Source organism: Lolium perenne, chromosome 5, assembly GCF_019359855.2.
Source record: "Lolium perenne isolate Kyuss_39 chromosome 5, Kyuss_2.0, whole genome shotgun sequence".
Classification (NCBI taxonomy): domain Eukaryota; kingdom Viridiplantae; phylum Streptophyta; class Magnoliopsida; order Poales; family Poaceae; genus Lolium; species Lolium perenne.
This window is the reverse complement of record NC_067248.2, coordinates 261600905-261622829: the sequence shown is the minus strand read 5'-3', so window position 1 is coordinate 261622829 and position 21925 is coordinate 261600905. Positions and strand designations below refer to the sequence as shown.

Sequence of the window (21925 nt, the reverse complement as noted above, 5' to 3'; positions counted from 1 at the left end):
ATCCCCCGAGATGGGATTGGCGGCGGCGGCGTCTCTGGAAGTATTTCCGTATCGTGGCTCTCGGTAATAGGGTTTTCGCGACGAAGAGTTTAAGTAGGCGGAAGGGCAGGGTCGGTGGAGGCACGAGGGCCCCACACCATAGGGCGGCGTGGGCCCCACCCTGGCCGCGCGGCCCTGTGGTCTGGGCGCCTCGTCGCCCCACCTCGTATGCTCTTCGGTCTTCTGGAAGCTCCGTGGAAAAATAAGACCCTGGGCGTTGATTTCGTCCAATTCCGAGAATATTTTTTTTGTAGGATTTCTGAAACCAAAAACAGCAGAAAACAGCAACTGGCTCTTCGGCATCTCGTTAATAGGTTAATGCCGGAAAATGCATATAAATGATATAAAGTGTGTATAAAACATGTGAGTATTGTCATAAAACTAGCATGGAACATAAGAAATTATGGATACGTTTGAGACGTATCACCTTTCTTCATCTCCCCTCCGTACTTTGTCTTCGTTACGGTAAAATATTGACTTCGGCTTTTGTTTCGTCCAAATCCGAGAATATTTCCTGTACAACTTTTCTAAAATACAAAACAGCAGAAAATAGGGAACTAGCACTGTGGCATCTTGTCAATAGGTTAGCGCCGGAAAATGTATAAAAGTGCAACGACGCATGAGCAAACACGTCAGATTTATTTTTCAAGATATATATCCTTGTAAACTTGATATAATCATCGATAAAACTGACATAATATTTATATCTTCCAACTGAGCCTGGAGCAGGACCCCAAACATCAGAAAAAACAAGTTTATGGGGAAAATTAGACACACTTGATGATTTAGGATAAGGAAGTTGATGACTCTTGGTCTTTTGACAAGCATCACAAACTGACTCTTTATTTGCCTCACTAAAAGAAATATTATTGTCTCCATGAACTTGATGAACTACACCTGAAGTTGGATGACCTAGACGCCTATGCCAAAGTGATGATGACGACTTGATGACACCATGAACTTGTTGACCATGGGATGAAGAGGATGACGCCGACAAATGGTAAAGGCCTCCCACGCATCTACCTTGGAGCAGGATTTCCCTCCTGTCCCGATCCTTAACAAAAAAAGAATTAGGTCAATACTCAAAAAAGGCATGATTATCTTTGGCTAGACGACTAGTGGATAAGAGACTCTTAGATGCACTTGGAACATGCAGAATATTTTTGAGATGCCAATCATGATTAGGGGTACAAATTTTAGATTGACCAATATGACGTATATCCATACCTGCACCACTAGCTGTGTGGATCTGTTCGTTTCCATTGTAGCGATCATAGACATGAAGCTTCTCTAGCTTGCCTGTGACATGATCAGTTGCTCCGGTGTCACTGTACCAATTTGTATCGACACCATAAGAACCAGAACCATATGCTACACCAGCTGATTTATCCGGACCCGGTAGCCTTTGTTGAATCTCTTCCAACAATTCAAGGCAATGTGGCCAACCTTGGCATACACCTGGCAGGTCTCATCGATGCGTCCACCTCCATATGGATGGTTTCCCTGTGGGTAGCGACCACCGCCATTGCCTCGGCCGCCTCTGTACCCATCACGGTTATTGTTTCTCTGATCATAACCATTGGGCTGATCACGATACTGGTACTGGTCCTAATCACGGTACTGGTACTGCTCCTGGTACTTCCCACGTCCACGGCCACCAATGCGACCTCCACGAGTTGGAGCGTTTATAGATGACCCATCTCCAGAGAGCCTCCCTTCCATCTGAGATTCATTTGCCATGAACTGAGCATATAAATTGCTCAGAGTCACGTTCTTCTCCGGCTTAAGAAAGACGTTTATCGCGGCAACGAAGCCGTCATAGGTATCATCGAGCCCAACGAGGATGTGTGAAATCACATCCACGGTGTCCATGGGCTTGCCAGTAGATGCCATCTCATTGGACAGACACTTGATCTCATCCAGGTAGACCCTGTTTTATCCTCCTTGCGACACTGATTCAGCTTCGTGCAGAGGTGCACGATTCACGACTGTGACTACGCGGAGAACATCTCCATCACATCTTTACAGACCACGGCGGATGTCGAGAGGCCAACCACATGCGTAAGAACCTCCCTTGACATATTCCTGACTAAGAACCCTAGGATGGTCTGGTCTTGCGCAACCCAGCGAACATGCTCGGGATTGGGAATATTCACCACAACCCCGTCCTTGTTTTTGGTCTTGATCTCCTTCTCCAGTTCCACCGACAAAGCCAAATAACTGAGCACCACGAATCTCAGGGAGAACTTGCGTTTTCCAAAGCAGGAAATTCTCTCGGGTTAACTTGTCTGAGAGGGTGATGTTGAGAACCACCACACCATATGTAGACGATGAAGACGACAACATGATGCTTGTCGACGATGGCGACCTAGATGTGTTTGAAAGAAGCTTGCTCTGATACCATATCAAAACATATGGGAAGGGGTAACCCTAAACAGGGCCGCAGTGTGTTTATATATAACGGACATCGGTACAAATACAAGTCCACCTCCTATAGGTGAGGGGTACGGATACAACATAGAGACCATATACACAACTAGCTATATATTTAACATTGTTCCCATGCGAGGCAGAGTACACCGTGGCATCAAGCGATGCCTGCTGACCAAGTTGCTTGGGGTGTCGCCAGGTTATAGGAGCTGCGTACCAAGATCCCATCGTCGAAATCAAGAACACTTACATCTAAATCGGGGGGGGGATTTTCAGCTAATCTAGCTGCTGCTTCCCGCTTTGTATCTTTTCCGTTTACTGCATATTTGGAAGACGTACTGGTAGCGTGTAGAGTATGAGCTCACGCATTATGCGAGTCATACCCGTCTGGTGTGATCTTCACTCGACCACGTACGCTCTGGCATTTCCCTAATTAAGATGCGAGACCGTGGGATGGCACGGAACTCCCTCGATTGTGGGTGTGGTTGCACCTAGAAGGCACAATTTCTCTTTTAAGCAATATACGGAAGGAAGAAAAGTTGTGCGATTTGACAGAAGGAACACAACACACTTTCAGAGTTCATCTGTTCGTTCTTCAGTTTCAACGACGAGCCACAACGACCACGAAGCCGCGGTGGGTGGGGAGTGCTGCCGACGGCGTGCCTCGCCCGCGAAATCCATATTGTGGAAACGAGAAAGTGCCGACGTCCCCTATAGAGCATGTCCGGCTGTGTTGCCGATCATACAGGTCGCCCGGTTGAGATGCTCATATATACGTGCGTGCACGTACGTACCTCCGATCCATCACGCATGATTTCTCTGGCTAGCTAACTCGTGCAGCCTCGCACATAATTCGTGCAAGAAGAATATGGAGGATAACGAGATCTCCGTCTTCGATCGTCCAAGGCAGACAAGGAGAAAGAGAGAGACGCGTAACTCCAAAGTGATATATTCCTCGTTAAAAGCCCTGGGACAAAAGGAACATCCCTTTTCTCATATAATCATTTGTCGGCCAGCCCGAATCGAATCTCCAGATCCAAATCTGTTGCCTACGCATCGTTCTCTTTTGCAGTCCTGTTACACGCACATGCTTCTCAAAGGAAATCGATCCTAAGCTCCGGCTGTAGGCGATTTGCACAAAAATAATCCAAAAGTGAAAGAAAAGCACAGACTGACCCTCCGGCGAAACTATTTCACCCATCTAACCCTTTTGTGTGGCGCCCCTCCCATCGGCGCCACACATGCCAGTGTGGCGCCCCTCCTGCCGGCGCCACACACCCAGCCGACGTGGCGCCCTCGACGCTGAGCTGGTGCGCCGATCCGACGTGGCAGCATGTGTGGCGCCCCTCCCATCGGCGCCACACATGCCAACTTATATCAAGTTTTCGGTCGAAAACATCCAGGGGCTCCGGACGTCTGGGACTTAGCCGTTTTGGCGAGCCTCTATGTGTGGCGCCCGTGGCATCGGCGCCACACTGTGAGGTGCGGCGCCCGTGGCATCGGCGCCACACATAGAGCCTCGCCAAAACGGCTAAGTCCCAGACGATTTGTCTCACAGTATGTTTTGGGCAATTACAAATGGATGTGTGGCGCCGATGAGAGGGGCGCCACACAGTGCAGTGCGGCGCCAGCGGGAAGGGCGCCACACATTGACTTGTGTAAAACCATGAAAAATCTTACCACATTCCAACAAAACTGCCATCATGTCAATAGCTATTTCATACACACATCATATCAATAGCAATTTCGTACACACATCATAGACATAACATCATCATACCTAACATCGTAGCACATAGTTTCATACAATTTAAGTTAGAATTCAAACAACACGTAGCAATGAAGATAGAGTTCACAACACTCTAAGTTCTAACTATCGGTGTCCGAGCCGGATTCGCCGGTGTGGTAGTGCACGCGGCAGGCTGTGTCGTCGAACACCTTGACGATCATCTCGTCGTCCCCCTCGTAGAGGAAGGTGAGCTGGCAGCCGGGCTCGAGCGCGAGGTCACGGGCGAACTTGTCCCACCCCGTGTGCAGGTACATCTTGCCCTGCCCGTCGAACAGGACCTCCACGGGCCAGCGGCAGAAGTTGCAGCTGGCCTCCCGTAGATGCAACTGCGCCGGCTCGACGCCATCGACGAACTCGGCGAACTTGTCCGGTAGCCGCTTGATGCCGAGTGGGTCGTCGTCGATGCGGAGGAGGAACTCGAATCAGCGTTCATCATGCGAAGACGAGGAGGGTGCAGGTGACGGTGAGCGTGGGGCCGTTGCTGCTCCACCACGGCGGCCCCTTCCCCGGCCCCGGGGGCGCCCAGGGCCGCGGCCTCGACCGCCTCGCCGGCCACCAGGACTGGCCATCCTACATGTTTACATCAAACACCATATTATGACCCATTCCACTAACAAATATGAGTTATTCCATCACAAATACTACGCATATGTAACACATTTGAATGCATTTCCTAGGTAGATATTACACATTTCAACACATACATACATAGGGTTTCAACACATACATGTGAAATTTCATATCTAGGTTTCAACAAATCTATGGTTCAAACACATGCATACATGAGGCTATGAATTTCAACACATACACTACAATATAGAGTGCACAAAAAAAAATTCATGTCTAGGGTTCATGTCCAAATCTAGCAAGATTTATGAAATTAGTGGATGAATGGAAAAGATTCGAAGGGGATTACCTCAAGGAACGAGTTGGGAACGATCTTTACGGACAGATCTGATGATTTGGTGGTGGATTTGGTGGGGGGGGGGGGGAGGGGGGAGAGAGAGAGCCGGCCGCCTCCTGTGAGAGAAGAAGAACAGAGGGAGGAGAAAGAAGATGGGTCGGGCTGGGCGGGTTGGCGCGGCCACACATAAGTGGATGTGTGGCGCCCTTGCCAAGGGAGTGTGGCGCCGGCGCGAGCGGCGCCACACGGGCTGCCACGTCGGATCGGCTCACCAACTCAGTGTGGACGGGCCACGTCGGATGGGTGTGTGGCGCCGGCAGGACGGGCGCCACATGGGCATGTGTGGCGCCCATGGGAGGGGCGCCACACAAAAGGGTTAGATGGGTGAAATAGTTTCGCCGGAGGGCCAGTCTGTGCTATAGTTTGACAAAAGGGTTATTTCTGTGTAAATCGCCCCGGCTGTACGTGTAGGTGTAGCTACAGTTTTCAGCCCCAACGCCGGCCTGCTTTCCCCGGCCGCCGTACTCTCTCGCTCATTGTAGACGCCCTCCGTCCTCTCGCTCAATGCATAAGGGCATCTCCAGCGGCGCGACGCATTTCGGACGTCCGAAATGTCCGTTTGCGTCGGCCCGCGGACGCGTTGTGGCCCAGGGCGACCGTTTGCGTCGGGGGTAGCTCCAGCGGTGCGGACGCATATTTTATCCGGGGACAGCGTCAAGGTCGCTAATGGCGTTTTACGTCCCGTCGAGGACTGCCGCCGGCGATTAACTGTTCCCGCGCGACGACGATCGTTCCCGCGCGCGCCCAATACATTCGCAAGTTTCGCCGGCGTTTCGCGCGCGCGGGAAACACCCTGCGCGGCAACGCCGTTTCCCGCCCCGCCGTGGCTATATACGGTGGACACCGCCGGGTGCGACGGGCACACCTCACACTACCATCCATCCATGGCGGACCACATGAGTTGGGAGCAAGTTGTTGACATTTGCCGCCAGCTCCACCCGAAGGAGGAGGAGGACGAGGTAGCTGCCGCCGGCGTTGAGGCCCAGCAGCTGGACCTGGAGGTCGCGGAGGCGGAGGCGGAGGTCGCGGAGGTGGAGGCGGAGGCGGCAGAGCGCGCGGAAGGGCACCTCGCGGCGACCAGGGCGGAGATCGCCAACGCCATGGCCGAGGTCACCGACGCCAGGGCCGAGCTCGCGGAGGCGCGGGCGGCCCTCGCGGCCCCTCCGGCCGACGCCGTCATCATCCACGACATCGCGGACGACGACCCCCGTGCCCGTGGCGCGCTTCGAGTGCGCCGGTGACCGGCGGGTTACGCTCGCGTCCTTCGAGTCCCCGGGCAGGGGACGCCCGGCCGCCGCCAAAGCTTTGGTGGCGGAGGAGGAAGCCGCCAGCTATGCGACGGCCATGGCTAGGGGGTTAATGTGCTCCGACCTGGACTCGCTCCGGCGTAGGGGCCGTTCTCCCGCGCGGGTCGAGCAGAGAACCGGGAGCCGGAGGTCGCCATCGCCGCCAGGGACGAAGCCGTGGCGGCGGCGGCAGGGACAGGGGCCCGGTTCGCCGCCGACGTGGCGGCGATCCAGGCGGCGGTCCGTGGAGGAGGACGCGGCGGCGGCGGAGGAGGAGGCCCGGCGGCGGCGGCGGCGGTCCAGCGGCGGGCAGAGGAGGAGGCCCGGCGACGGCGGAGGCGGCGGCTACGAAGGTGGCCTTTGCGACGGTGACGGCCCCGTGGGACAGCTCCCTGGCCGAGGCCCTCGAACGCCGCAGGCGGCAGGACGAGATGTCCGTTCGCCGCCGTGCGCGGCGCGCGGAGTGCAAGAAGCGCTCCCGCTTCGACGACGGCGCCGGCCCATCCGGCGGCCAGTAGTAGGGCGCGCGACTGCGAGTAACCGAGGCCGGTGTAGGCCGCGCGACGACGAGTAGGTACGGCCGTTGTAGTTTTAGGTTAACTCAACTAACCATCTCTGTAAAGATGGTCCTTTTGGCCAATCAATAGTAATGAAAAAATATTTTGCTTATCTAGTCACTGCCGACCGGGCCCGGATGTACCCAACGCGGACATTTTCCGCGACCGCCGAGCGTCCGCGGAGACGCAAACCTGACGCATATTTGGGCCAGATTTGCGTCTCCGCGGACGGGCCGGTTACTTTGCGTCGCCCAGCTGGAGCAGGGCCCAGACGCATTTCCGGTCATGGCGGACGAAAACGGTCGCTCAGCGACTATTTGCGTCGCGCCGCTGGAGATGGCCTAAGCACGCACATGAGGCTTTGTCTTTGGCGTTAGCCCGGCGCGGTTGGCGTCTTGCACCAGGGAGAGCATATCGCGATCCACCCAGCCCGTTTGTTATAGGACCTGTTACTTGGATCAGATTTGATATTCCGAGTGATATGCTAGTTAACCAAGTGCAGGCTATGGCTAGGGTCGATCGATGTTAGAGTACTTGGCTTGATTGATCGGACGTGCTTCAGATGATAAATGGTTTGACTCATCAGATGGACCAGCGCGTGCGAACTTGTGCTTGCTTATGACCATATGCGTTTTTTTTTTCTGTCTGTACTTTCCTTAGCCTATTAGTTGTTTTTTCGGAGGGAATAGCGACAATTTAATTGCTGGTTATAGGTTCACAATCAGCTGACATAAACTGTGTATAAACTGTGTTACAAACTTTTTTCGGGTGGTTCAACCAAGCGTCTAGGTTTTAACCCCGCTTTATAAATAAAGCAACCGCAACCATACATGTAAGAAATCAAGTCTCGCGTCACAAGGAAAAAAAGGAAAAGAAAGGCTTGCTACACCGCAATAAATACAAACCCAAAGCAAAACCGAATATGAAAAAACAAGCGCAGCGTCCCACAGCGAAGGAACACCGGTCAGCGACTGGGCGAGAGCTCAACCAAAACCTAGCCAACTAGATTATGGACAACTCTACTTTGTTGATTAGGGTTTATCTTCTCAAGACTTATACCAATGAAACTTCAGATTTTCTAGCAACAGTTGCCAGCCATTGGGGCGATCGTGGTGTTGGTGGATCTTATTCCTGCAATGTTGCATGGTGCCAAGTTGCTTCCTCGCAACCCAAGTCTTTCTCAAGATGCAAACTTGAAAACATGCAAACTAGGAATTTGATAATTGAATTCCAATTTCTAAAACTTCAAAAATTCAAAACTCAAAGGACATAAACATTTTTTTAAATAAAAACAACAGTTAAATAATTTTACGAGATACTGATAGTTATGTACAACACATTCAACCTTTGGATCAGGTGACTCGGGTCATAAAGGTCTAGGGCAGGTGTGGCTTGGGGAATATGAATGCTTGAGTGAGGAGCTATGATGGAAGTGTTCCGAGATCGATTGTCATGCATCGAGGGCTACCATAAAACTAATGGGTACTTGGTTTCTTTACTGTGTGTTCGAGATGACTTTTATGAACTTGTGAACGTGGCACCTTATTTTGCACTTCCGAACTACATGTTTCCCAAGAATAGTCACGGGCTATCCATGAGATTTTTGTCTATCACCAAGTGGATGGACATTAGAGATGGTTATATATCATGGGCCTATTAGGGATCAAATATAATATTTGCCTTTATATGTGTATCGCAAAGACATGAAACAGTTCCGGTGATAGGCGGTGTACCAGTTAATAGTGAGGCAGTGACTTTGACTTTATTTATCTTGATGCTCCATGACCACAATCTTAAACATTGTGTTGCTATATGGGTAATTGTTTGCATGTGCACGCATCCACATTGTATTCAATTTTCTAAACAAAAGTAAGACTTAAAGAAGTGATCCTATCTCAATTGGTTAGGAAAGTGGATAAACAACCCAGCCACCTAGGTTAAAATCACTCTAGGGGCTTTCCCTCTTGTATTCGTTTTAAAAATGTGATTTTTTTACGAGAACCTAAGATGAATAAACATGTAAATTTGGAATTTGATAATTGAACTCCTAAAACTTTTGAAATTCAACCTATGGATCAGAGAACTCTGGTCATGGAGTCCATCTATGGAGGGCTGGTGTGGCTTGGCGAATATGAATGCTTGAGTGAGGAGCTATGATGGAACCGTTACCAGGATGATTGTCACGCATCGAGGGATATCATAAACCTAATAGGTACTTAGTTTCTTAACTATGTTCGAGAGGACTTGTATGAACTTGTGAAAGTGGCCCTTTAATTTGCAGTTCCGTACAACATCTTGCCCAAAGAATAGTAAGAGGCTATCCATGAAAATTGTATGTCATACGCATATTAGGGAACACATATCGGATTTGACTTCATATGTGTGTCACAAAGACATAAAGCCTTTTCACATTTGTGCTCGTTCTTATCACCGTTCGAGAACTCTAGGCCCGCTCATAAGTTTTGGTCAAGATCAGCCCAACACGAACATGTTGGCCCATTGTCTAAAAAAAAACATGTTGGCCCAATACGACATAACGACCAACAATTCCCATTTTCGGTCCGCCTCACCGGCTCACCGGCCGCACCACGCACTCCACTACAGTCCTTCAAACCCACCGCCGTCCACGCCTCCTCGTCGCCGGCCGGCGCCGCGTCCAATCCATGTCGGGCTCAGTCCGGGGCGGCGGCCTGGTTGTACTCCCGGTCCCGCCGCCGCTCGCTTCAACGCGCCACCTCGCCCCGTCCCCGCGGAGGCGCCACCGCCGCGCCGCCCCCGGGGTCCGCGCGGCGGCGGCGGCGGCGGCGGCGGCGGCGGCGGAGGGTGCCCCGCGGCCGACGGAGCCCGTCGAGGTGGTCGGCGTCGGGAGCCGGAAGGACGCCGTCATCGACTTCTGCCTGGGCTCCCGCACCCTCTCCTCCACCCCGATCCGCTTCTGGTAACACACTGGAACCCTCGCATCGCACTGCAGCTAGCGCGTAATGTGGTTGGTGAATTGGGATATTGTGGTCTGTTGAAGCTTAAACCATCCTTAAAGCAAGCAATGCCAGTGTGAATTTTGTGAAATATGGAATAGTCGGGCCATTTTGCATCCTGCCCCAAGACGATGCCGATGTTAATTACTCTCTCCGTTCCGGAAAGGATGTCGCAGATTTAGTGTGTACTCAATTTAGTGTATACTTCGGGGTGACACTAGTGGAATAGATGGGTCAGAACATTTCCTGCGACTGTATCAATCATGCCGCCAGATTGTACTATTTGTAACTTACCATCAGGCATCACCGCATCAGTAGTATCAATCATGCCGCCAGATTGTACTATTTGTAACTTACCATCAGGCATCACCGCATCAGTAATGTTTTGGTTATAATAACTGTGGAGTGGCATATGAATGCTTGTCTTCCACAGTGTTAGGCACTAATAATTCGAAGGCCGTTTTCTTTCACAATGTTAGTTCACAATGTTAGATGCTATTTTCGGTTTATGTGGTGGTCCATTTGGAAACTCTTTGTAAGATTCAGTAGTGAAAAATAAGCATGTGACTTTTTGCAATTTATTCTGAACAAAATAGAAAAACTCCCAATAAACCCAATTCCCTATCATATTATGAAACGCTAGGCATGTGTATTATTTTCAGTAATTCCTAACTTGCCCTTATATACTTTTCTTTACAAACTCTGCCTTATACGTAGTTTTGTTTCAGGACAGTACATGCGGATAATTCCGAAGTACAGTTCATACAAAGAAGGCATGGTGCAGGTCTCAAACCTTTCTAAGCCTGTACTTCTGGGACCGATTTCCTATCTTTATCATATCTCATCCAGTTTTTAGCATGAACCTGACAGTTCTTTATTTTCAGAGGCAGTAGTCAGAGACTTGGAACCTCCCTTATCTCTCCATCCATGCCCACCGGCGCTTATAATTGTTTGTGCACTTCTCATCTTCATGTTTGATGCGATTTATTGTTTTTTGTGTTCTTGTTTACCTCAGATATGACATGATTATGACATCTGCATCAGTTGCTCCTTTGATATTAGAAAATATATTACTAGTTGCCGTGTTTGATCATATACTGTAGTATTACACTGTTGCTAGTTCTTAATGTGGCCATTTTTGTAGAAACAAACAATTGACCATGACAATTTCAGCCCATTTTCCGAGCTTGTAATACAGTGGTAACTGTTATTATGAATCTGTAGATCTGTACTGTCCCTGCTGTTCATATTGTGTTTTATACCTACATAACATAATTAAAAGTTCAAGACAAGAAAGATACTTAGCTTGGCGTAAGTACTAACAAACTTGAGCGTTCCATTTTTCGGAAAAAAACTGCTAACAATCTAAGTATCCAGTCCATGGCATGTTTCATGTTTTCATTTGCCTCAGGGAGAGGTCATGGTGTGAATTTAATATTGTGACTTTCCGCAAAGATGAGAACACTCCTGGGCTAGATCCGTAATTTTTTTTTTGTATAGGAGACACCAAAGTGAACTGACCATTTTACCGTGTCATAAGTGATACTCCCCACACATTTCTTACTAATTTTCGAGGAAGCACTTCTAACAAATAACGGAATGAAATTACTTTTATGCAAAAAATGTCTAGGGCTTTTATCGAACTTTTTAGAACCAGAAGGTCACATTGGTCATTGTGGTGCTAATATGGGTTTGCCTTTGGAATGCAGCAAACAATAGGGTAACATGCAATTCCAGACACCATGTTGCACTACTGATTTTTCTGATTTTGCCAGGTAAGATAGATGAGATCTTCCATCTTACAGTGATTGCATCCTGTAGGTTGCAAGTGCCGGACAGGAGGCTGATCAAGTTGCTGCACTGGAGCTTCTAAGTGCTACCAAATCTGCCGATAATCTTGCTGCATCAATATTTTTGAAGCCCTTTTGTTTCGAGGGACAAAGGCGGCAAGTAGAGGTGGATACTTCTGCCGGCAATTTTTCCTTCATTTGTTGAACTGTGTATTGCTGCCTAGAGCCTGATTATTTCTTTGGTACTCGTGGCTGGGTTTATCGTTAACTATTGTATTCTTTATGGTTCTGCAGGCATCTGATTTGATTGTTAAACTTCAAGCATGCTCAAACTTTCACATTGGTAAAACATTTTCTGACCAGGTTTAACGCTTTTGCACTAGGGATGAAGTAAACATACAATGCTCATGGAGGATTTTCATTTTTTTTTTGGGTTCTGTTTGGACTTTATATTTGCTCTAATATGGATCTTGTTATAGTGCTTCTCACCTTTTTCTTCTAAATAGAATGCGAGTGAAAGACTGGAAGTAGATAGTCATCGGTGAGATCATTGGTTGTTTTTATCCAAGTTTCTGTATAAGCTCGTGATTCAGAAAAGGCAAGTGCATACAAAAGTCATTTGTTTCTTTATAAAAGCCAAGGGATCATGAGCTTTTGGTTCATTTTGAAAGGATAGAACAAGGGTAAAAGGAGGATAGTGCTGGGAGTTTGGATTACAATTTAATATAAGTTTTGCAGTTGACAGTAGAATCAGGAGCAGAGCCAGGACACACCCCAGGTTGCCATGGCCCAAGTCCAGCAAAGCTTTTACTCCTAGCAAATCCTAGGCTTTTGAGCCTTTATTTCCATGGCAGCTAGCCTACCAGTTTCTCATGGGATAGCTCACCAGGGATTACTCTCACACACACCCAAAGTGGAAAAGCACCACAACCCATTGCTAAAACCTCTAGTTGCTGCAGTATGTTAACCAATGACTCATTAATGAACAAAACACCACCAAAAACCATCTTCAGCGTTCCAACTGTCATGTTTTGTTGCACATGCGAGTTGAGATCAAAACTTATATAGTTATAGAAGTCACTTGTTATCACACTTATCATATAAGGTTTATACAGATGCCCATCTCAATGCCTGGGATGATAGAGTAGCATGACGTAATGTAGATCTGTAATTGTTGATGTTTCATGTGGCGCTGGAGGTAGTGAACTAGTGTCAGTAATTGACTTCTACTAATCTACTTTGAATTTCTGCTATGTAGTTATGTTTGTCTCAAGTGCTATTTAGCACCACTACGATTACATTTCAGCATCCTGTCACTAAGCAGTAGTCACAGCCCAGAACAATTGACATGTAGTTAAATATTTATCTTCCACCCCAGTTATTGAAGCTGATTCACTGCTTGAGACGGAAGTGGAGACCCTTGCTGAAGCTCTGGAAAGTGCAAATAATGCTGTCCTCTCAACTATTAGCATGATATCTATCATGATGTCGGTTAGTCTTAACTAATTTTGTGTTGAATTTGTATAAAAAATATTATACTTGCTGCTCTAATTGACCAATCCTTCTCTTGACATATCAGGGATATAATCAGATGTTCTGGAGCTCCCCTGATGCACAAATTAAGGAAGTTGGTCCGGAGGAAGTAGGCAAAGTAATCTGTTGCATTCTCTTACTACTATGTTCTATGGTCAATACATGAGTTTTATTTTTCTTAATTCTTACAGTGTACAACTCTAACAGCTACTCAAATGCTACGGGGAAGCTAGAGTTGGATTTGGTGCTGGCTATAATATTCAATCAGCTATTAAGCAAGCTGTTCTTCACTGTCCATTTCTTCGTGAAGGCATAAAGGTGCACACAGTTGTCTATTAAAACCGTGTATTGCTTAATACTAGTCCGCTCATAGCAAGAGTAATTGTTACTATCAATTTGATAGTTTGTGCCAAAAGCAACAGTCTTAAGCATGTAGTCAGGTCGTTTGTCAAATATGCAATCTTACTTTGCAATAGCTAGTTTATCTCAAGCATGTCGGATCCTGTTGTTTTGAGATCTTCCACATTAGAATTATTAGGACGATGCATTATTTAAATTTTTTCACTCGTTATAGCTTTAATGGGTTTCTTTTGCAGGAAAACCCATTCCTGGTTTTAACTTGATCTCTTTCTGTAACCATATTCTGTTTTCATGGCAGTGATATGTGTGTACATTATTTTGATGTAGGAATTGAACAATGTGGTTTTCCTCTCCATTACAACTTCTCGGGTATTGGCTGAGGGTGACATGGTATCGACTCTACACATGTTTCGTCGAGTTACCGGGTTCACTGAGGATGTTATATTTTCTAGAAATTCTGAACCTGATTTAGAGCCGAAACTCATAGTAGTTTCTCTCCTAACAATTAGGTAAGCCCTTGCATGTCACATTGGCACAGTGACACCTGATTTAGAAAATAATCATACAGTCTTTCTACTTGAACATGTGCATTAGATCAAATCATGCTTTGTTGATTTTATACTATTCAGTTAATCTATCAACAATTACGACCTGGGATGTACATTAGTGCTCCCCTGTTCTGTAAAGAATTGTACCTCCTAGGAGGCGTGTACCAAAACCTATGTTTTCAATGAAATGAAACACAAACACCTCTTTGCATTTTCTCGAAAAAAAAGAAAAAAAGTTAATCTTTTAAGCTACACATTTCGTCACAATCTAACTATGTTATTACTTAACTCTCTGATGGAAGTCTGAACCTGCGAGCTTCAAATGGGAATGCATTTAATGTTTATTAATCAACAATTATTTAGCAAACGTAGTGCCTGTTGAGATTGTTATGCTTCCTATTTTATACTTAGTATCCCTTCTCTATTTGGATCTCATGATTCTAGTATGAATGAACCTGGTCTATGTCACTATGCCGGTACGTACTTCTAATTTGTTCATGGTATTTATTCTATAACTTATGCATGTATGAGATCACTATTTTGGTATAATCTTGTATCATAAGTAATGAAATCTATTTGTATTCAGAAGCTTACTGTACAAATAGTGTGTACTATCTGCCTAGCTGGTGCTCTTTTCAGTTTTGCCTATATACTACTATCTGGCCTTATGATGGTCAGGATTGCATTTTTTTTTTGTATTATGTTCATGTATAATAGTAGCATCATATAATTATATGACAAATGTATGCAATGTTTGTTTCCAGAAATAACCGTGTTGAAAATGTTACCTCGGTAAAGGAGGGGTTCCTTTCGAGCTTAGCTTTGCGTTTTCCTTTTATATCCTCTCTTATGGGAGGAGACACTCCAGAGCTTAAAGAAGCTTGGTCAAATAACTCATTCAACCAACCGCCTGACAGTGGATTGAGTTTGGCAGAACAAGGATTGTCAAAACTTTCAAGTGCTTCTAATTTTATTTCTGAAGAGATGGAAAATGTCAAACCTGAAAGGTAATGTACAGGCACATTTTGTATTTTCCCAGGGAATATATTTCCTTCTTTAGTGTAACTTCCAGTTATTATATGCCAAGCGATGTTCATTGCTATTCTGTCTCAGGGAATCTAATAACAACAACGGGAGAGCACATCCAGAGTTTCAAGAAGCTAATTTCGAATCTGATGGAGAAATTAATATAGATGTTGGCAGAGGTAAAATTGCATACACTAGGTTCTTTGTTTTTTTTCCATTTTGGTGGAGCATCCTAATTTTATCCTCATTGGCAGTGGATTTAAGTTCAGAGAAAGGGCATAATTTCTGGAGCAATGCCCCTGCCTTTGCTATTGCACAACTATGGGCTAAAGAGCGTACAACAACAGATAGAGGCAATCGAAGTAATGAGCTCGATGTTATCACTCTGCCTGTTGGTGTAAAATCTCCTGAATCTCAGTATGATCATTCTCCAACTATACAGCCTGGAACTCGTAATGCTACTGATAGCACATCGCCAGCTACTGGGAATGCTGCCTCTGGACCCTCACTTTCTGATGTTGGTTTGGAGAAAGTGATGGAGATATGTAGTTCCGCAGCAGCACTCCTAAAGGGCAGAATGGATAAATCTCGAAAACGTGGCTCAGCTGCCAGCCGAGCTGCATCAATGCTTGTTAGTCTCCCTCCCTGTCTTCCTTATGTTCCTCTATCATTTTTCACTGGAGACTTATCTTGGATTTTCCCCTGGTATAGTTTGCTGTTAAAGTTTAAGACATTCCTCATCTGGAGTTTCAGTAGCTAGCCTGTCTTACTAAAATTAAATCGGAAAAAATGCCAACTGAGTTGAAGTTTTGTTAATCACATTTGGGGATGAGAAGTTCCATCATGTTTTTAGTACGATCTTTTGGTTTCATGCAGGTTCATGATCAAATTATATGCCTTGTTTATGCAAGCCAAATAGGGTGCACCCAAATCCATTCATGATCAAATTATTTCTGGAAGCAAACTCTCCAGCTACTCATCATGCTAGGACTGTGTATGGTTTAACACTTTGGTAGATAATGTGCAGTACCCTTAACATCTATAGACGGGTTCCTATTCTATTTTTATTATAATTCTTTGGTTGCTGCATGACAACTATGATCTCTTATATCTTTTATATCGCTTGTAGGATGCAGAAAGAGAACCCGAAAAAACATGGAGCCCAGTAGTTGAAATACAGTTTGGAGAAGGAACTTACAGAGGAAGATGCCAAGAAGGTGTCCCTGAAGGAAAGGTGAAGCCCGTTAATGTACTTGTTCTTCTAGTTTGCTGGTCGTAATTATTACCTTTTCGACAATCTTGTTTTCTTAATTTCCATAGGGACGCTTAACCTACACGGATGGCAGCTTTTATGATGGACTCTGGAGGTATGGCAAAAGATCCGGTTTGGGAACCCTTTATTACAGTAATGGTGATGTGTTTCATGGAACATGGAGGGATGGTCTAATTCATGGAAAGGTTTGGTTCACTACTACACTCATTGCCATCTTGTACATGGTAGTTATGAAATGGTCACATTAGAATTATCGGAAAAGGTCACATTAGAAATGCTCTACTCCTCCCTGTTAGATTGTGCTTGTGTTAAATTGTGTTAGATTATGGTCACATATAATTGCATCCCATGTGTTAGATTGTGCGTTTATTCCATGCTGTACCTGATTATCCTCATGGTTACTTGGTGAGAAATATGCACTTCATATCGTAATAGTCCATCAGCATACATCGATCAAATATGGCTGTGTGGCCTGTGTCAGTCGGCATGTTTTAGATGTATTTGCTACAGAACAATTCATACTTGCATTTTAGTTTCATTTGCATAGCTTATATGTGCCTTTTAACTTATACTTTTATATGCCAAAATCCTATCTTGAGGCTTCATCCAAAGCCCCCAAGTCTTGAATTCAGTTGGTACTGTAACTAAACATGTGCTCATTTTTATGCTCAGTAAAATCGAATAGGAACATCTTGTATTGTATTAAATGTTGACCATGTATTTTGCATGTTTGATTGAATTTTCCAAGCCTCTTTCAAGGTTTTGTGAAATTTTGAAATTTCCCTCTTCTCTTTAGGGTTGGTACTACTTTCACAGTGGTGACCGTTGGTTCGCGAATTTTTGGAAGGGCAAGGCTAATGGCGAGGGAAGATTTTATGCCAAGGATGGGAGCATACTCTTTGGCCATTTTCAAAATGGATGGCGCCATGGGGAGTGCCTGTTGATAGATGTGAACGGATCAAGGTGGTTCTAGTCTATCTCCCTTTTTTTTGAACATTCTATCTCTCATTTAAAATGCGCTCAAGAAAGAGCAGAACTGCAAATAATGTAAAAGAAGAATTATACTTTTTTTATCTGAGAAAGATTTAACTTTAGTATGCATTGTGATTACAGGTGGCTTGAAGTTTGGAATGATGGTCTACTTACTGAACGGAGTAAGCTGAAAGACTAGTATCCTGATCTAACTGATTTCTCTGGATGTCTTTGGCAAAGTCTTGCTGCTCAGATTAGGGAGAACAATGCTTCCATAGTGCAAATCCTTCAAGACTATATGGTATGGGCTTCTATTATACCTATTTTTAAAAGAATTTGTATTACACCTCATCCCTTCTGCATTGATTGATCGGCAGACTCTAGCCCCTTCTAATTTAACTATACTACACTACATGACACCAGCATGTCTAACATGTTACTTTAGTCTCGTCCAATTGTTGGTAGGTGCCTGCTGGAAGCTTTGTCAAAGTGATTGTGCTATTTTTCAAAGCTGTGAGCTGTAATGGTTGCTGGATCCACCCCAAGAAGTATGGGAGGCTCTCGTCATAATTCTGTTATTCAAAGTAGGGAACGAAACACCATCACAAGCACAAAGAAGCACGCCTGGTTCCTTTTGCTGATAGCTGCGAGTACATATTTCTTCTCTTGTTAGGCTCTGTATGTGGATGAAGGTCTCCACATTTCCAATTGAATACGTCCCGTCAGTACCAAACGTATATAGTATTAGTGTGTAGATACTGATGTGCATCTTATTTCAAGTTTATTTACATATCTCCACATCGCCCAGTCAGTAGGTGCCCAATAATTTGATGGGTACTGCATAAACTGTAAGGAAGAGGTGACATAGGGTCAGAGAGGGAATCCATGATGTAGATAGATATTGTGCGTAGTGTGTGTGTGTTTCAACTTTCATTTTGAGCTTTTTGGCGACTGTAAGCTGATTGATACGGTTTTGTCAAGAAGTTCTTCACTGGTGGACAACAATAGTACTATTGATTAATCCATTCTTGATAATGCCTAATGGTCCAGATCAGCTGAAACGTGGCAGGATTTGGTGAAGTTTGGGTGTTTCCGTGAGGATATATAGGTGATAGGGCTAAGAGAGTGATTTATTCTGAGAATGGAAGCTGAGGAGGCAAAGTGCTACTCGCCTTCTTGGTTATGTGCATGGTTTGATCAATCTGTCGTTGCCGATTAGATTGGACATTCTTGTCTCTTTAATTTTTGTGAGATACTATATTCATGGTTGGTCAAACACATTTTGTTCCAGGCTTGCAGCCTTTCAGGCCTCTCTTCCGTGATATTGCTTCTTGAGGCAGTAGGCTGATTGCCATGTTTTCATTTCATAGCAGACTTTTGAACGGGTGGCGCGCTGCAGAAGTGCAAATTTCTTTTTTCCTTGCAAGGTCGACCCCCACATGTAGTTTTGAGTTGATGACCAGTGAAGAAGATCGGGTGTCAGCCTGCCAGTGGATGTACTACTGCCTACTGGTTCTGAGAATACAAAGGGACATTCTCGGTCGCCATTAGCTTGAGCCAACAGTCGAGTTAGTGCGCAGCGCAAACCGACACCGTATCCTGCCTGTCGCAATTGTTATCATGTTCCTGCCGACGAGTGCTTGACTAAGTGCATTACTACAATACTCCAGTGCCTACCCTAGTAGTAGCACTTAACATTCTTCCTTTTTGTTGACGTTATGTTTAACGAAATCAGCTGAAACATGGCCAGGTTGGGATTTTTTGTGGGTTCAGCGAGCATAGGTGATATAATGGTCAAATTATTTCCAGAAACCCAGAGCCCACCCTAACTAGTAACTAGTGTACATGCAAATCGGTAGGGAAAACGACGCTTTGTAGTAGAGAACAAATGTGTGAAGGATAACCAAGTTTATCCACGGGGCGGACGCTAGCAGGACTTGAGTGCCTACTACCCTAGTGTGCAGGCAAATCCGTATAGATGACGACACAGTATACAACAAATACCTGAAGTCTCGGCGAATTTGCGATATAGTACTATATCAAAAACAAAGGTGACCTTATGGTTCTGGCTTCTGGGCGTCTCTTGCGTGTTGCTGCTTCCTGAAGTGGACGCGTCAATTGGCATTATTTCATTTCATATAATCGGGCATGCAATGCAAGATGGATCGATCCATGGATGGAGTAGATGTAGAATTCAGATTACATTACATATGCCATAGATGTGTAGTAATCATGTAGACCTGCCTGCTTGGGTGTACACCGTGCATGCGTGGCGCGTGGCAGAAGAGGGTTGAGGCATTGCACAAGTGCGAATCAGCAACAGGTTGACGCGCTACCTTTCTCTGTCGACTGACCGGTGGAGGAGAACTGGAATGGGGTGTCAGCTGGCCATTCGTCGTGCTGATTCTCACTTATTGGCGCGTATCTTTGCTCGGTGCAGAATTAAGCTTCAGTCCCACTGGGACTGCCCTGCCGACGAGTGCTTGCTGACGGAGGGGAAAGGAGACCACCGTCGATCGGCTCGCCGTCGCTGTCTGCCCCGCGCGCCGTCCAAAGTGGAAGGAGACTGGTCGGCCGGGCCGCGTGGAAAAGCGCTGATCCGGACAAGTGATCCCCTGATCCTCCCTCGCAGCTCAACGGCCTGTGCCTGTTGCAAGATGCCGTGGATCCACCCGCACGCGCAGGCGGCGCGCGCGGCTGCCGGTTGGACTTGGACGGCGGTCGTCGACTCCGGCACCGATAACGCAACAGCAACGGCCAGCCGGTGCTGACGGGGTCCTCGATCATGCATGGGCATGGCACGACCGCGCGCACGGGTGAGCCGCAGACAGAGACGGCGACCGCGGCGGAAACGCGAGGGCCCACGTTCACCGGCGTGTCTGCCTCGCTACCGGCCGGCCGGCCGGCCCCCGCTTGCATGGAAATTTTGCCAAAAGAGACCACCTGCCCCAATTCATTGACAAAAAGGACCACCTCTGAAGCAAATTGACAAAAAGGACCCCCTCTGGTGTGGCGGCAGCGCCCCCAGCCGACACGTGGCGGTTGCCGCCGGAGCGAGGGGCGGCAGGGGCCCGCCGCCGACGTGCCTGGCAGCACGTTACCGAGGCCGCCTCGCCGTCAGCTCGCCGTTTGGTCCGGTGGGCCATGCCGCTGGACGCAGGGGCGGCAGGTCCACGTCGAGCGTGCCGCCATCGAGTGTGGAGGCAGGTCCCGCCATGCAGCACGCGCGTCGTCGGCGCGAGGAGACTGATATCATGCAATGATCGACCACGGGAATCTGCCGACCAGCTCCGACGTGACACTGACTAAAGCTGGTGACACGGGAATCTGCCCGCCCGTTTCATGCAATGATCGACCACGCGCGGCGCGAATCTGCCGACATGCACGCACTTTGCTGTAAAAAAGCTGCTAATCAGAGTGCTTTGAACTGTTGCAAATTTTGGCTTTCGGTGTGATTGCTGCGAAACTGTTGTAAATTGCTGCTTTGCTGCTTTCGCTCTGATTGCTGCTGAGCCGATTCTATATAAAGAAGTACGTTACTCGCTCTCGCTCTCGCTCTCACTGTGAACACACTCAGTCTCTGCTCACTTAGTTGATGTCTGTTGCTGTGCGTCGTTAATGTCTCTTACTCAGTTAGTTTATGTCTGTTGATTGAGTGGAGCCTGGTTGATTCCGTCTTTGCTCAAGGTAAGGATTACAAGAAGCTAGCATGTTGTATTTATTTACGTAGTTAGAATCTTATTATTTGTGTAGTGTAATTAGTTTAAGTGGTGCATGTTCCGTAGTTGCGTGCATAGGTAGGATGAAAATATTAGTACGGCATATTATTGAGTACTCCCTCCATCTCACAGCATAGGGCGTATATATTTTTGCACTCGGATTAAGGAGAAATTTGGTTCGGTAGCTGTGGACGAATTTACCCCTAAATTAACTCTCTGCAGTAATAATTAGCGTGTGTTTCCCGGAATAAACTTCCCTAGTCTGCCCGTGGTATGCGGCCTCGTTATCTCTTCACATTAATTTCGGGTGAGCTGTTAAAGTTTGCATGCACTGCATGACCAATCGATGCTGCATGCACACGGTTTTTCAAGTGAAAAAATAGCATGCATGTTAATATATTAGTAGTTAATGCTGCATGCAGGGCAACATGTAATTAAGCCGTAGATAGCTAATTAAATGTGCTGTATAGAATTTATATTTTTTGTACGCGATATGCAGAGTATAGAGACTATGATTTTATGTGCTACGTACAAGCTAGCATGGTGAACATTAGTAGCAAATAGAGGAAAACGCACCGGTGGTCACACAACTAATCTGAGATGAGCGGATTGGTCACTCATCTCTCAAAACGTGCGAAACGAGCACAAAACTTTCACATGATGA

At 46.5% G+C, this 21925-nt stretch overlaps 1 protein-coding gene across 2 annotated transcripts; it reads left to right on the top strand.

Annotated features, from left to right (window-relative positions):
• Window positions 1–9628: 9628 nt before the first annotated feature.
• LOC127302904 (protein ACCUMULATION AND REPLICATION OF CHLOROPLASTS 3, chloroplastic) lies at window positions 9629–18577 on the top strand. 2 transcript variants are annotated; one of them, XM_051333624.2, is made up of 17 exons: window positions 9629–10003; window positions 10769–10824; window positions 10925–10989; window positions 11862–11996; window positions 12125–12173; window positions 13209–13321; window positions 13410–13481; window positions 13571–13681; window positions 14051–14232; window positions 15036–15278; window positions 15385–15476; window positions 15552–15928; window positions 16427–16531; window positions 16618–16755; window positions 17367–17533; window positions 17684–17843; window positions 18008–18577. In XM_051333624.2, exons 1-16 carry the CDS (start codon window positions 9729–9731, stop codon window positions 17739–17741), a joined length of 2238 nt encoding a protein of 745 aa, XP_051189584.1. In that variant the 5' UTR covers window positions 9629–9728; the 3' UTR covers window positions 17742–17843; window positions 18008–18577. The 2 variants fall into 2 exon arrangements, with proteins under 2 accessions (XP_051189584.1, XP_051189583.1); XM_051333623.2 differs by having other exon boundaries at window positions 17988–18577.
• Window positions 18578–21925: the final 3348 nt, after the last annotated feature.